This window comes from Camarhynchus parvulus, chromosome 17 (assembly GCF_901933205.1).
Source record: "Camarhynchus parvulus chromosome 17, STF_HiC, whole genome shotgun sequence".
Classification (NCBI taxonomy): Eukaryota; Metazoa; Chordata; class Aves; order Passeriformes; family Thraupidae; genus Camarhynchus; species Camarhynchus parvulus.
The window spans coordinates 4652288-4667819 of record NC_044587.1 but is presented as its reverse complement, the minus strand read 5'-3'; the positions used below and the strand labels follow the sequence as shown (position 1 = coordinate 4667819).

Below are 15532 nucleotides of genomic sequence, written 5' to 3'. Positions count from 1 at the left end.
TTCCTTCCTTCCTTCCTTCCTTCCTTCCTTCCTTCCTTCCTTCCTTCCTTCCTCTCTCTCCTCCCCCTCCCCTCCCTCCCTCCCTCCCTCCCTCCCTCCCTCCCTTCCTCCCTTCCTCCTTCCTCCTTCCTTCCTTCCTTCCTTCCTTCCCTCCCTCCCTCCCTCCCTCCCTCCCTCCAGGCAGCCCCTTTCCTTCCTGCTGGGCACCTCTGCCCAAATAGCTGCATCCTCTGTGCCCCAGCCATGAGCACAGGCCGTGGGTCACACTCTGGCCAGGACACCTGGTCGTGGCAGTGGGAAGCAAAGGTCTGACAACATCTGTGGGTGTCCAGGAGCCAAAGTCACCCTCACTGGCAGCAGATGCTCCTCAGGAGCCCCTCAGAGGTGGGCAAGCCCTCGGAGAGGATGAGGAGGATGGCAGCTGAGGGAATGGGTCTGCAGGGAGCTGGGGAGGGGCAGGGGGCCGGGCACGGTGTGGGGGCGCTGATGCCATCAGCTAATTCTCCTCGCGGATGGGCCGGATCTTCATCTCGGTGAACTTGAGCGAGTACTGCCAGCCGGTCCACGAGGACCACTCGATGCCGTCGGCGTAGGAGCTGTGGTGGCCGCGCAGGTACTGCCCGTTCAGGTTGGACGTGTGGCAGTTGCGGTACCACCAGGCGCCGTGGTAGAAGGAGGCGCAGTTGTTCTCCGAGTGGTCGTTGTCCAGGTCCTTGGTGGTGAACTTCATCCCGTTGTGCTTCAGGAAGGAGTCACCTGTGCCAGGGGAAAGGAGCTCCTGATGGGCACCTCCTGCCCTGCCCTGCCCTGCCCTGCCCTGCCCTGCCCCGTGGGGGTCCTCCAGCAGATCCCTGTCACAGACATCTTTTATGAAAAATCCTTTCCCTAGGGTTTTTCCTCCTGAGAAGATGAGAGGCCTCAGGAACAAAATGTAAATATTGATTATCTGCTGTTGTGGAATGCAACAGGTGCATCTTTGATTAGTTGGTTCTAACTAGTAACCAATCACAGTCCAGCTGTCAGTCACAAGATTTTATCATCATTCCATTTTCATTCCTTTTCTATTCTGTCCAAGCCTTCTGATGAAATCCTTTCTTCTATTCTTTCATTATCGTTTTAATATATATTATATTATATTATATTATATTATATTATATTATATTATATTATATTATATTATATTATATTATATTATATTATATTATATTATATTATATTATATATTAATAGTATATTATTTATATAATATATTCCATAGACATATAAAATATATATTTATATAAACATATACATTTATATTATAGAAATATAGAAGTATATTTTTATTTTTATATATAAATATACAATACTTATATAGAATATTGTTTATATATAAAATTATTTATATATAAATATTTTATATAGAATATTTATTTAGATATTATTTAAATTTAAATGTTATTTATATATAAATATTATTTTTATATAAATATTATAAATATTATATATATGTATTTATATAAAATATTCTTATATAATATTATATTATAAATATTATTTATCTATAAATATTATTTATATATAAAACAGAATCGTTTCTATTTATATATAAATAAAAATAATATTTATTTTTATAAAATAATATATTAGCCTTCTGAAACATGGAGTCAGATGCTCGTCTCTTCCTAAGACCCCTGTGAACACCACCACAGCTGTGGACCACCCCCGCCCATGTGGGATGTGCCCCCCATCCTGCTGCCCACCTGCAGTCCCTGAGTAGTCGGCGATGGTGATGGGGTACCCGTCCTCCTCGGGGTCCACGGAGAAGAGCCCCACCCCGAAGCTGCCGTAGTGGGCGAAGGCGGTGCCGTTGTCAAAGTCCTCCAGGTCGATGCGGAGCTCGTAGCTGCCCTGCACCGTCAGCAGGTGGATCCTCTTCAGCCCTGGCAGAGGCAAAGGGGTGAGTGTGGGGATGGGGTGCTCCAGCCCCTCCCTGCCTGCCCAGCCCATGGGTGGGGGTCTCAGCGTCCCCTCCATCACAAAGGGACCCCAGAGCTCCCCAGGCTTCGCCCGGACCCAGCAGTGCCAGCCCCACACACCCAGCCAGTGCTCTCCTGTCAGCTTCCCGAAGCCGTCCCGGTAGGCTTCCCAGCCACGGAAAAAGTTCACAGAGCCGTCCTCCCGCCGCTGGAACACCTGGGGACACACAAAGGGCATCAGCTGTGGGGCTGTTCGCAGCCTGTGTGAGCCCTCTGCTCCCCACCGCGCTGCCCACCCCTCCCTGCCAACCCCTCGCTGCCACTGCCTAATTAGCGGCACAAATTAAACCCTGCGGGCTCAATGGTTGCACAGGGATGAGCTCCCCGGGGAAATGCTCCATCCCAGGGATGGGTGGGTCTGCTCAGGCAAAACCCTCCACAGGATTCTCTGCCTGGAAGTGTGAGCAGAGCTCAGGAAACCTGAAGTTCCTTGGGAACCTGAAGTTCCTTGGGAAGGTGTGGGGTGTCCCTGGAGTGGTGGACGCCCTGCAGGCTGCACAGGGGAGCAGGGACACAGGGGCACGACCCGAGCTCTGTCCTGCAGCACGGGCTGCCCAGGTTGCTGTGAGCCCTCCTGCCGACTGTGGGTGCTCAGAACTGTGTGAAACCCAGCAGGGCTGATTTCTTCCTCCTGGATCTCCTTGCTCTCCTGGGCAGGCACCCCATTATAAAACATCATCTCTGTGATGGCCTCATTAATGTCCCAGAGAAATCAGCTGTGAGGCACTGAGTGCCCTGAGCCCTGCAGAGCCCCCAGATCCAGGCAGATCCCAGGGCTCAGTGCAGCTTTGCTCGGAGCCTTTCCCTTTTCCTCTCCCATCTGCTCACCAGCCCGTGTGCCCTGTGTGTTCCATCCCCTTTCATCCATACTTTTGGGTTTGATTTATTGACAGCGATCCAGAAAACGCTGCTTCATGCCCGACCATTTGAACTTAATTAAGCCTCCAGCCCTGGATTAATTGCATTAAAGTTGGCTGAGCAAGCCTGCCCCGCTCCCACCGAGCTCTGCGCTCCCGAGGCCGTGGTGGGGACAGCTGGGACACTTGGTGGCTTGGGCAGAGCCCTGCCAGGGGCCAGAGAGCCCCATCTTCAGAGCTGCCCAGCTGAGCTTCCAGCACCCCAGGACTGGGGAATGTGGATGAGCCCTGGAGTTGGGAGAAGCCACTCTCCTTTTCTCCCCCTGGCTGCTCCTGCCCTCCCACACAGGGTTTCACCCTGGCACGTGAAGCAGAACCACCCTGTGAAGCTCTCCCTGTTTGCCCTTCCCCAGATGGGCGTTTTTGGGGCTGGCTGAGGCTCTGGCACAGCTCTGATCCTGCTGTACTTACCTTCTAGAATTAGAGCCTTAATTTTTATCCCCGCGTTGAGCACTTGAGAAGCTGTGGTTAAGCCCATTTAAAGGGGCTTTCTTCAGCCTTGCTGGGAAAGGGGGACAGCGTGGCTGGACAGGGGCCTGAAGCTGCTTTTCCCAGCCACCACGAGCTCCGTGGCTGGCGTGGGGAAGGAGGTGGCTGCAGCACCAGTGCTGCCTCCTAATCGGCTTTGAGCCACGGCTCTAAATAGGCCAATTGCCTGAGTGGTGCCCAGGGAAGCGTGTGGGACAGGGCTCCACTGCCTGAGCCTTGGCACAGCTCAGGAATCACCCCAGGAGAAGCCTTCAGTGCTCCTCTGCCCACCAGGCTCAGCCCCAAGGGGGTTTGAAACCAGGATTGTTGCTGGTGAGTGCTGGAGGTCCTGTGTCCTCCCGAATCTCCTGCTCCATCCTCATCATCTCTCATGCACAATCCCTTCTGTGCCTCTTTTTTGCGCCCTCCAGGTGCAGGCAGGGCTGTGGGAGCCTCCTGATCACCCTGTGGGGTGCTGGGGATGCTGGGTGCACCAGTGACCCACAGGCTCATGTGCTCCAGCCCTGCCTCGCTGCTCTTTTCCTCCTCATCAAATATGCATCACCCCCCTCTTAAGCAAAAAGGATTTCCCTCCCTTCTTTAAAGGCAAGGCTGAAATATTTATCTCCCTCATTCTCTGCCTCCCCCAGTTGCCCCTGTGGGGCAGGGACAGGCTCCTGCAGAGCCACAAACCCAAAAAAATGGGTTAAAAGCAGGGAGAAGTGGGAGCACCAGCTTGTGCCTGCTGTGGCACTGGAGATTCCTCTCCCTCAGCTCCACCAAACTCCTGCTGGGCTTGAAGCTCCCAGTGTGGGGACATCACCAGCACAGAGCTCAGGCTCCTGGTCCAGTTTTGGCAGCCATGGCACAGAGCCCAGGGTGTCCTCTGAGCCCTGTCACAGCAGAGAGACCATCTGTGGGTCAGGGAGACCCAAAGGCAGCCAGGGAGAAAGCTCTGGGCAGAGCCAGGCCCCAGGGTGTGCCAGTGCCTTGGGGCAGCCTGTGAACACCAGAGCTGGCAGCTCTGCCCTCCCAGGAGCTGCTCCTGCCCGGCCCTGCCAGCAGAATTGTCTTGTCCCTGTTTGTGGTGACACATAAGCCACATCCTTGGAAACAGAACAGGTTTGTGGCTCCTCTCAGCCCCTGCCTGTGGTTTGCCCCAGCCCAGCGTCAATGCCCACTGTCTGCTCAGCCCCATCCCTGTCCAGGACCCCTCTCCAGGCTGGTGAGGCTGTCCCCAGCAGTGTCCCAGCACAGCAGGTACCCCTGCAGCTGGAAGCTGTCACTGGATGTCACCACAGCCGTTGTGCTGCTGGCACAGCCTTTTCTCCTGCTTTCTTTGGCTCTCCCACCATTTCCCAGTGCTCACTGCACATGGGGTGATGCTGAGGCACACAGAGCACTGATGCTGAGGTGCTGATCCAGGGAATTTTGCCCCAAATGAGGAGCAATGGAGGCTCAGGGGCACTGGGAGGAGCGTGGGGCATTTGCAAAGACATTCTGAAGACAGCATCATGTGAAGAGGCAACTTCTGGAGCCCTGCTGGGATGCTGAGCTCCCTTGACCTCCACCATGCCATCACCACTTTAAGAAGGAGCCAGAGGTGAGTGTCAGGGGCAGAGCTGGGCTGGGCAGCCACAGGGCACCCCCAGGCAGTGCTGGGCGCAGGGTACGGGTGGCACTGACCCAGATCCACATCCCCAGCAGCACAAACGTGGCCCTGCTGCTGCTGGGCAGGACCGAGTGGGGACAAAACAGCCCAGGATGGGGACAGGGAGCAAGCAGGACCCTGCAGAGCAGGATTTGGGGACAGTGAGGTCCTGAGATCTCCCCCTGGCCTCTGAGCTGCCCAAGCAGCCTAAAGCTGAGCTCAGCAGCTCCCAAGCTCCCGAGTCAAAATTGATTCAGCTGCTGCCATCGCTTCCACCCACCCACCACATGCAAATGAGCCCAAATGTCAGGAGAAATCCCTCCAGAGAGGAAGGGAAGGGAAGGGAAGGGAAGGGAAGGGAAGGGAAGGGAAGGGAAGGGAAGGGAAGGGAAGGGAAGGGAAGGGAAGGGAAGGGAAGGGAAGGGAAGGGAAGGGAAGGGAAGGGAAGGGAAGGGAAGGGAAGGGAAGGGAAGGGGAAATTCTCAGGCTCTGCCCCACAGCGCCCAGCCATGCCATGGCTCACCTGGAGCCGGGGTCAGGCAGTGCCCCCCCAGCCCCCCGGAGGTGGCTGAGGCAATCGCTGCACCCGAGGCACTGGGGGCACGTTTGGGACCCTCTGCTGCAGAGCAGCCCCAGAAACAGGAGCCTGGGGTGGGCACCCCCAGCCCAGCCCTGGCTGTCTCTGGGACCCTGCTTTGGCTCCTGGCCCCATCAAGGCAGGGCAGAGCTCTGTGGTGTCTGTGCCACTGCACTCCCAGGCTCAGAATCCCTCGCTGAGCCCCCTCCCCAGCCCAGCCGAGCCCTCCCGCCTGCAGCAGCTTTAAATAAGCCTCTGAGTGTCTCGCTAATCACCTTGGGCTGCTCTTCAGGCTTGGCTGGGGCTGGCAGAGGCTGTGCACGGGGTTTGCAAGGACCCTCTGCCCCCTGGGGAGCCAGAAGGGTCCCCCTCTCCCCTCTGTAATCCCCCTAGAGCTGAGTCCCCGGCTGTGCTGTGCCTCAGTTTCCCCACTGGAGCTCTGGTACCACCCTGGTGCCCACCCCAGGTTCCTCCTGCCCTGGGTGGGCTCTCAGAGGCTCTCACCAGCCCCTGAGGGCAGGGGGGCTAAGCTCCCTCCTGGCCCTGCTCAAAGCTGCTTAGGGCAATCAGATGGTGGGGATTTGTTTCCTAGAGTGCCCAGCTGGAGGGGCGCTGGCCTCAGGGCAGAGGCTGCCTGCCCACCCCTCCTGCTGAGACCCCAGCACCTCCTGGGACCCCCGGTGATGCCCTCCAGGGCAGGCGGAGCTGCTGACCCCCAGCTGCTCCCTGGGGCAGTGGCAGAGCCGTGTCCCCCCCTGCTCCCATTGCTGTGATTATGGCCCATTGCAGTGAATCAGCAGAGCTCCCGAGGTGCCCCAGGCACCCCGGCCTTAAATGAGGCCAGGTGTCGGGGTTTGGGGTCTGCCCTGAGCCCCAGCACGGCCCCACTGGGGCAAAGCACAGCAAAGCACACCCCAGCCCTGCTGAGAAGGACAAATTCCAGAGGTGGCACCAGCTCCCTGCCTGAACCCCCTGCAGCTCCAGCCCAGCTCCCCAGGCCAGGCAGACACTGGGCTCAGGGCTCTGCCTGGCACCACTGGGCAGCTCTGGGTGCACAGCCAGGCCCCCCTGACATCCACTGTCCCTCCTGGTGACACCTCCTGGTGTCCAAGGTGACATCTCCCACGCCCAGCAGGGCCAGCAGGGCCACGTCCCCGTGTCCCCAGCGGGGTGCTGGCAGCTCACTTACCGTCCAGCCGCCCCGTCCGTGCTCATGTCACAGTAGACCTGGAAGCCATCGGGGTAGTGCGTGGGGAAGATGGAGTAAATCCCATCCTCCTGCTGCCCGCTCACGTAGATGTCAAAGCAGTCTCGGGGCCGGGAGCCTGCAGGGTGCCATCGGGGTGGGGTGGCATGAGGGGAAAGCTGGTTAATTAATGGTCTAATTTAATGTCTTGCCATTTCTTCCAGGCTCCCAACCTTGCTTCCAGCTTGGTGCTGCTTTGCTCTTTCCCTCCCTTCTCCTCTGATGCTCGGGGTGAGCAGTGCCAGGGGGGATGGGGCTCCCCAGCAGCTGGCAGGGACTGACCTCGTGTCCCTGTGAGATGGCAAGGGCAAGCTGGGACCCAGATGGGGGTGAGCCAGTGCCCAGGGAGGCTGTGGGCATGTGCTCCCAGCTCCAGGACAGGCTCCCTCAGCTGCATCCCAACCCAACGCTGAGGGATGTGACTCTTTATGTATGCAGGGCCACCCTCCACACCCCACGGAGGTGAATGCCCTGCCTGGTCCCTGCTACACTCTGTGAGGAGCAGGTGGGTTTGCAGGGGTGTGGGGGGGCTTTTGGGCTGGTTTATGGACAACTGGAAGTGTCCCCCTCCCAGGACACACCTTTCCCTCTCCCCCTTCTCCACCTCCTGCGCTGTACTCAATCCCTTCTCCGGGATGCTCTGCCCCATGCTGGGTGGTTCCTCCCTGCCCCGCGCAGCCCCAGGCCCATCCCTGTCCCCAGGGACGCCTCTCACCGTTGGAGCAGCCCCGGGGCCGGGCTCCCCTGGCCGGGGCTCGCTGCAGGTCAGCCTTGAGCCGGGGCCGGGCCCCGCCGCGCTCCCTCTGCAGCGAGTCCAGCGCGTCGCTGACAGAGCTCACCAGCCGAGCCACGCTGCTCTGGCTCTCCGACAGCAGCTGCGGGCAGGGCACACGGGGGGGGACACAGAAATTGTGGTGAAATGGTTAAACCCCTTCCACATGCCAGCTCCTTGGCCGCTGTGCTCAGCAATGCCGGGGTGTAAACGCACAGATCCCATAAAACATCTCTGCTGCTTTATCTCTGATCTCTGTTGCTTTTTGGCAGGGGTCAGGGTCCAGATAAGCACCTATTGCCCCCAGGGAGGAGAAATCCCCAAAGCTGGGTGCAGTGGTGCTGCAGTCCCGTGGGATAAAAGCATCCCTGGGAGAGGGCAGGATGACGGAGGCGGCAGGAATAGCCGTGTCCTGAGGCAGCCGCCAGCTCTTGTCGTCCCCTGAGGTGACCCAGGCTGGGACAGTGACACTGGGTGGCTGTGGCAGAGCACCAGGATGGGCAGAGAAGCGAAGCAGCGAGAAACAAGCAGCTCTGGGCAGAGGGAGTTGAGTACCAGGAGGGTCAGGCATGGAGCACCCAGCCATGCCCTGGATCTTGCTGTGACACCTGGCAGACCCCTGGCATACTCAGGTAAGCATTTCAACACAGCTCACTGGCTGGGAAATTGTGGGGACTGTAAGGAGGGGGGGCTGATTGCTGCATGAGCTGCCCTTGAGAAGGCTCTGTGGTGTGCTTGGCTCTGTCTGGAGCTCCCAAAGTGGACCTGGAGCTGGGACAGCCACAATGGGGGAGGCTGCACACCAGGCTCACTGCCACTGGGGTGGTTTGGCAGGGAGACACTTCCCAGCTTCCAATTCCCAAGCACTTGCCTTCAACCTCAGCTCCTTCTCCTGGTGCTCTCCCCTGGATGCTCATGGCAGGGGCTGTGAGCAGCCATGCCCACAGGGACACTGGCACAGGGAATTCCACCCCCAGGGATTCGTGGGGGTCGGTGGGTTAGGATGGGTGGGTTTGGTGGAAGGCTAGGCCTAGGCTGCTTAGGGTGAAGGCTGAGTAGAAGCTTAGGTGGAGGTAGGACATAAAGAAAGTTATAGGGTGGGAGCTATAAACTCTTGAGTCAAAATCAACCATCTTAGACTAACTTTCTGTTATTCTGCTCATTCTAATCCTCCTTGAATTCGTTCGTAGACTAGTCCTAGGGTAAGGAGGAGGATAAGTGAGGAGGTTCAGGTTAGGGTGCTGGTAGGGGATTGTAGTTGGGTGGCTCATGGTAGGAGTAGGGCCTGCCCTGCCTGGCACTGCCAGCCCCAGCTCACCTGGATGAGCCTGCCCTGCTCTCCCTGCAGGGCGCTGAGCTCCTGCCCCATGGCGCTGTGCCCCTTCTTGAGCCCGTCGCAGTCGGCTCGCAGCTGCACGGCGTGGCTCAGCAGCTTGGCCACCTCGTCCGCCACCGTCACCAGCAGGGCCTTCTGCTGGCTCTTGGTGGCCTTGGCCTCGGCGTCGTGCTCGGTGAGGGCGTGCAGCAGGGAGCCCTGCAGCCCCTCCAGGCGGCCCAGGGCGCCGGCGGCGCTGGGGCAGTTGGGGTCGATGAAGATGTTGATGCGGGAGCTGTCGGCCTTCTCGATGGTCACCAGCGCGTTGGCCTCCTCGGGGTTGGTGCTGATGACGGGGGGCGGCTCGGTGACGGGCGTGTGGTAGTGGTTCATGAAGAGGATGGCCCCCGTGACTGTCACGGCCAGGAGCACGGCCACCGAGAGCAGCACGGTGCACAGGATGTAGCCACAGCTCATCCTCTGCGGGCACACACACACACACACCGTCAGCCCTGCCCCATCCCCTCACCCCACAGCTGGGATCTGCACGGGGTTTGGGGCCTGGCAATGGCTCTGAGGGAGGGGAGGACCCCAGGGAGCCCTGCAGGGACACGGAGGCCACAGTGAGTGAGCAGAGCGGCCGAGCCCGCCGGGGAGCGGGCCATGAAATAATAACGAGAGCAAGGCACGGCACCGCCCGCTCCCGTGGCCTGTTTTATTTACAGCCCTGAGCCTCGGCTGGAGCAGCCCTGGCTCCCCAGGAGATGTGGGGGGGGGCTCCCTGCTGCCCTGGCACAAATGTGGGGAGAAAATGGGAAAACCCCTCGTGTCCCTCACAGCAGGGATCACAGCGCTGGTGGCTGTGGGGCTGTGCTGGGGTCACGTTGCCCTGAGTGCCATGGGGACCTGCTCTGCACAGGGCAGCTCCCAGCTATGGCAGGCAACTTATCTTCATCCCCCTTGCCACCTCATTTCCTGCTGGAGGGGGGCAGAGCTGCTCCCAAAGCCTTTGGATCAGTCCCAGAGCCTCCTGGCAAGGGAGAGCCGCTGTGGGAAAGGTCTCTGAGCCCCCAGCCCCTCTGGCAGCTCTGCTGCTGCTCAGACCCATGGGCTCAGCCCCTGGCACCTGCTCCATGCCCACCAGGAGCCTTTTCTCCCTGCAAAGCCTCGAGTGCCAGCACAGTCGGTGCAGAGCGGGTGAGCTGCCACCCGATCCCCTCGGCTCCCGGTCCCCCTCCCTTCCTCGTTACACCTGCAGGACAGAGGCTGCGATTTCCCCCTGACCCTGGCCACAGCTGTCACAAGGAATTGCAGGGCTGGCAGCAAACTGCAGATTCAGAGAGACAAAGACTACTTTCCACAGAAACGAGGGGAAAATTGCTGCATCTGCAAAGATTTCCCAGGCCCTGTCCCCTCCCGTGCACATCTATCTGGAGTGACACCTTCCTTCAAGCACCCTTCATTTCATTCCCTCTCACGCAACCATTTGCATTAAGGTGACCCCAGAGCTGCAGAGGGGCTGGGGATGCCCCACCAGCCCCAGGGTGTGCTCTGGGTTTCTCCCCCTCTCCATGGAGTGAGGCTGCAGATCAAACAGCACCGGGCTGCATGGGAAGCCACCTGCAGGGAGCTCTGTGAGGAGGCAGCCCCAGGCTCAGCCCCTCGGTGCAGGTTAAAAGGAGATGTCAAAGGCAATAAGGGAAACTCTGGGCAAGCAGGGGGTTGAGGAGTTTGCCTGGTGGGTGCAGTAGACGCAGAGCCCTGCTTGGGGGCACGGGGGACACCCAGGAGCAGCAGGGTGGTGGCAGACAGAGGTGGCAGATGCCCATTGCTCACATCCTTATGTGGACACCCAGGACCTGGGCTCAGCTGGGCCTCTCAGCACCCTGAAGTGACAGGAGGGGTGGCTGCTGACCAAAGGCCAGTGTCAGGTGGTTTGGGATCTACAGGATGAGCAGGGACAGTGTCCCTGTGGTTGTCCTGGCTGTGGCAGCACCCTCATCTCCAGGGCTTTGTGCCCTCCCATGCTGCTCCCCACAATGCTGCCATGCCCAGCTGGAGGGGCACAAGGAGATGCAGAGCCCAAGGTCCCCTCTGAGCAGTGAGAGCTCCCAGAACAGAGCCATGAGTGGATGAGGCTCCTCTTCCCATGGCCACACAATCCAGCTGGGCTGTAACACACCAAAGCCTCCCAGCTCTGCCCGGGTGTACACCACACCAGGAGCTGCATCCAGCTGTTTCCAGCCTTCAGAATCACTGCCCTCCCACCAGCACCAGGAATTGGGGGCCAGTCTCCTTCCGAAGGGATCCCCCCTGCTTGTGACTGCAGGATCCTGAGTGGCAGCAGCCCCAGGAGTCCCACGGCATTTTGCTGGCAGGTTGTGTTACCTGGCAACCTGCAGTGGGGAGAGGAGGCAAACTCAGCCAGTGGCACCAAGAGCACTCCAAACTGGGGTGGGGGTCCCCCCAAGCCCCTCCAGCAAAGCAGCACTGCAGCAGCATGCACAGCTGCTGGCGTGGGGCCCTGCAGACACCCCCTGCCACACACTCCTGCCTCACCATGACCCAGCTCTCGCGATCCATGGGGTCTCTGCTGCCTGTTCCATGGCCTCAAGCTCCTGGAATTCTTGCCAAGACTTTTGGACAGCTGTAAGACATCCCCCTGCTCTGGTTATTGATGTTCCCCTGGGGACATCCATTGGGCTGGAGGTCCCAGTGTCTTCAAATCACTCCTTCCTGAGGAGAGCAGAAGCTGTGAGACTGAGTGGTGCTTGGGATGAGCAGATCTTCACTTGCAAACCTGCTCTGGAGCCTGGAGGGAGCCCCAGGCAGGATCTAAGGGATGGTTGTGTCCCTGGTGAGCCGTGCTCTCCATGTCCTGCACTGGCACAGGCAGATCTACACTTGGTCACCCATGGGAGCTGGGTCCTTGGTGACCCAGCCAGACTTCATGAGCAGCTCTGGACCCCATCAGGACCCTCAAATCAGCCCCCAGCCCACTCAGCCAGGCAGACTGGCTGTTCTGGGGATGGAGACAAGCAGCTCCAGCACTTGCAGTCTGTGGGAAGGGAAGGACACGAGCTGGCTCGTCCCCAGGGCACCAGAGGTGGCTGGTCCCTGGAGAGCATGGATGGAGAGTGGTGGCAGGAGAGGCTGAGCTCTGCCCTCGGAGATGCTCTAAGATGAGGAGTCCCCTTTGATCCTGCCAAAATCCCTGCTCCTCTCCAGCTCAGCAGACTGAGGGATGGCAGGCAGTGGTCCTGCAGCCTGGCTGCTCTGCCCCCGAGCTGTGCCCTCAGACAGGGACGAACCTGTGTTCTGCTTCCCAGGTAAGTGGACACCGAGGTTTGCATCGCTCAGGCTCAGCTGCTGGTGCAAACTTTAGTCCAGATACCCGCACCTCCCTGCCGGGGTCCACCCAGCGCTGCAGGCGCCCCAGGGCAGCGAGGGTCTGTCCCCCAGCCCCGACCTCTCGCTCATTCAGAGCTCAGTTTGCATCCTCGCTCTGCCCCACCGCTCCGTCCCTGTCCTCCCTCGCTGCCCATCCCGCCCTGCCCGGCTCGGGGCTGCAGCCGCGCTCCCCTCGCCCCGGGCCGGGGCTGTGTGCCCCCCGCGGGCACGGAGCGGCTGAGCTGAACCCCGCTCCCGTTTTCCGGCTCTCCTCCGTCACCCAGAGCCTGCCTGCCCCCGCTGCCTGGGCACGCCGCTCTCTGCGGATGGGGAGAGGAGAGGAGAGAGGACGGGCAGGATGGCGAGCGCCGGAGCCGCTCTGTGGGTGAGCAGCAGCGGGCTGGGCTGGGTTCCACCGGAGCCGGGACCGCAGCACCGGCTGCACGGCAAACTCTGAGCATCCCCTGGAGCCCACCGCGAACCATCGGCCCCGCGCTGTCTTGTCCAGGGCTGGTGGGGCTGGATCCGTCCTGATCCTGCCCGGCTCGCCCTCGGGGGCACAAGCCGGGGGGATGGCAGCTCCGGGCGGATGGCACCGCTCGAATCCCTGTGTGCAGGGAGGGAGCTCTGCCGGGGAGGGGAGGGGAGGGCAGGCTGGTTTCTGTCTCGGGGGGTCAGGGGTCTGCCGGGGTGCGCAGCCCCTCTCCAGTGAGGCGCGGGAGCTGCTGGCAGAAGGAGAAGTCGGGCAGAATCCCCTCTCTTGCCTCGCTGCGGGTGTCAGGGGACAGGAAAGTGGCGGAGCTGGGGTCGAGCGTCTCACGGCTGCTCCCTCCATCCTTGCCCAGCTCCTGGGTGCCGAGGAAGGGCAGCACTGCCAGCTCTCGGTCCTTTCCCTTCACTCACAGGCTCGCTGGAGATTTGCTGTCCTCCAGCTCTTTGCAGACACGTTTGCCCATACTCCGCACTCCTTCTTCCCATCCTGCCCGCGCTCAGCGCGCATCCACGCCCGTGCCTATCCCTAGAACTGTCCAGGGCCAGGCTGGATGGGGGATTGAGCAACCTGCTCTAGGGGAAGGTGTCCCTGCCCGTGGCAAGGGGGTGGGAACTGGGTAATCTTTAACGTCCCTTCCAAGCCGAGCCATCCCGCACTTCTCGGGCTCGCAGCCCGCTCGGCCGTGCCGGGGGCTGGCGGCCGGGCTGGCGGAGCTGCCACACGTGCAGCGGGATGTGCAAACGGGCTCCGGCACGTGCCGGATCCCCGCGTGTCACCGCAGGCTCTGCCGCCGCAGCGCCGGCCTCCCCCCAAAACCCAGCGGGGGCCGGGAGCCGCTCCAGCGGCCGGGAGCCCCCGAACCGGGAGGGATGAGCCCGGCTGCAGCGCGGAGCTGAGATGCCAAATCCCTTTTAAAGGGTTATTTAAGCAGTTTAGAGCGGTTCAGCAGTGTGGCAGCCCCGGAGCATCGCCCGCTGCCCCAGCCCGGGGCAGCCGCGGCGCTGGGTGGGAGCCCTGGCCGCAGGTTAATTAACGCATTAATTGGGAGGGGGGTGAGGAGGTGCAGCCCGGGGGGCTTCGCACGGTGGGGACAGGGAGCAGCTCTCCACGCTGGGGTGCGCCGGGAGGAAAGCTCGCTGGGGACACTGGGGGGTCGCTGGGACCCCCGGGCTGGGTGACCCCCCCCGCCCCCCTTGCCCCCCGCCCCGTACCTGTGATTTCTCCTGCTGCCCATCCTCAAGTTGCGAGGCTCCTCCCACGGTTTTCCAACGCTCGTTCCCCATCGCGCCGCCAACTTCCAGCCCAAGTAAGTGCCCGGACCCCCACAAGCCCCCCCAAACCTCCTCCCCGGCGGCGCAGCCCCCGGCCCGCCCGCGCTGCCCGGCTGGCCGCGGCGGAGGACGGGCGGCGGCGGCGGCGGCGGCGGCGGAGGAGGAGGAGGAGGAGGAGGAGGGAGGGAGGAAGAGGAGGGAGGGAGGACACGGGCACGGACGCGGGGGTGGATCTTCCCTCCCCGCCCGCCCCGACCCCCGGGGCTCCCCCGGCCCCGCTCCGGGCACCCCTCCCGGTGATGCCCCGGGGGATCTCCCCGCCCCCCCCAGCACCGCCCGCCGCCCCCCGGACCCGGACCCGATCATTCCGGATCCGGACCCGAACCCCCCCTCCAGCCCCGAGCTCCGCAGCTGCCCAGATGTGGCAGCACAGCTGGAGCAGCGGCAGCAGGTAAGGCAGGGTACCAGCGGGATCGGGGGTGCTGCGGGGGCCCGGGGGAGAGCGGGGGGTGCCCCCGGAACCCGCTCACCCCTTCCCGGAGAAACGCCCCCACATCCTCCGGTGGAACGCCCCGAGCTGGTGGGGCTCAGTCCCATCGGTGGGCAGGGATGGGCAGGGTGCCGGGCGGGGGGGCGGAGAGGGCGGCATTGGCATCGCCACCCCCCAAACCTTTGTGCCCGAGGGTGCCCGAAGTGCTGGGGGGCTCTCGGAGCAAATCCCAGCGCACTCTGCGGAGCTGGTGCTGGCGGGGCGAGGCAGCGGCCGCCCCCAGCCCCTCCAGGGTCACCGCGATGCCCAAAGCCCAGCGCTCCCAGCCCTGAGCCGTGGTGCTGGCCCTGCGTGCCAGGGCTCCCTCCCGGCCCCATGTGCCGCGACTCCCGTGTGGATGTGGTTTTTCCTTCCCATAGCTTTGCCGCACCTCCCGTAAATCTTTTATTTGCCACTTGTCTGACCTGCGGGCAGGAGCGTTGCTGAGAGGTTCAGAGGAGCATCGTGAGAGCAGCGATGGCTCAGAGCTGCTTCAATCCGGCTGGGGGGAGGCTGAATTCTCTCTCCAGGCTGAGAATCCCCTGGGAAACCTCCTGGGCAGCCCTGCAGCCCCTTGTCCTGCAGCGTGACGCTGTCCCCTGGGCACCCCCCAACCCCCCCTGGGTCTCTGTCCTGGAGCTCAGCCCCAGTCGGGACCTCCAGCAGCTCCCATGTGGCTCCACTGGGCTGGGGGCTGCCTGTCTGTGGGGCAGGTGTGGCACAGGGTGGCAGGTGGCATGTGTGGGGAACAAGGGGTTCAATCAGCTTGTCTCCAGGGCACACACCCTATTTTGGGAAGAGCTGGATGCGTGCTGGGCTGGCGAATATTCCCAAAGAGCTCCCTGGAGCAGGGAGGGGAGCGCAGGCGTTGCCTCAATCCATCGG

General features: G+C 61.1%; 1 protein-coding gene across 1 annotated transcript; it reads right to left on the bottom strand.

The window, feature by feature from the left end:
* Nucleotides 1–225: 225 nt before the first annotated feature.
* On the bottom strand, nt 226–14152 carry FIBCD1 (fibrinogen C domain containing 1). Its single transcript, XM_030961465.1, has 8 exons — nt 14059–14152; nt 8968–9444; nt 7593–7752; nt 6829–6956; nt 6543–6551; nt 2079–2175; nt 1743–1922; nt 226–756 (listed from the first exon to the last, which is right to left on the bottom strand). Exons 1-8 carry the CDS (start codon nt 14128–14130, stop codon nt 497–499), a joined length of 1383 nt encoding a protein of 460 aa, XP_030817325.1. The 5' UTR covers nt 14131–14152; the 3' UTR covers nt 226–496.
* Nucleotides 14153–15532: the final 1380 nt, after the last annotated feature.

Excerpts from the sequence above, each read along its gene's own strand:
- FIBCD1 (XM_030961465.1), bottom strand. The coding sequence starts at position 14,130 with ATGGGGAACGAGCGTTGGAAAACCGTGGGAGGAGCCTCGCAACTTGAG. Across the intron at positions 9,445-14,058 it reads GGCAGCAGGAGAAATCACAG|AGGATGAGCTGTGGCTACAT; the intron begins GTACGGGGCGGG and ends GTGTGCCCGCAG. Across the intron at positions 7,753-8,967 it reads AGCAGGGCAGGCTCATCCAG|CTGCTGTCGGAGAGCCAGAG; the intron begins GTGAGCTGGGGC and ends CCCTGCCCGCAG.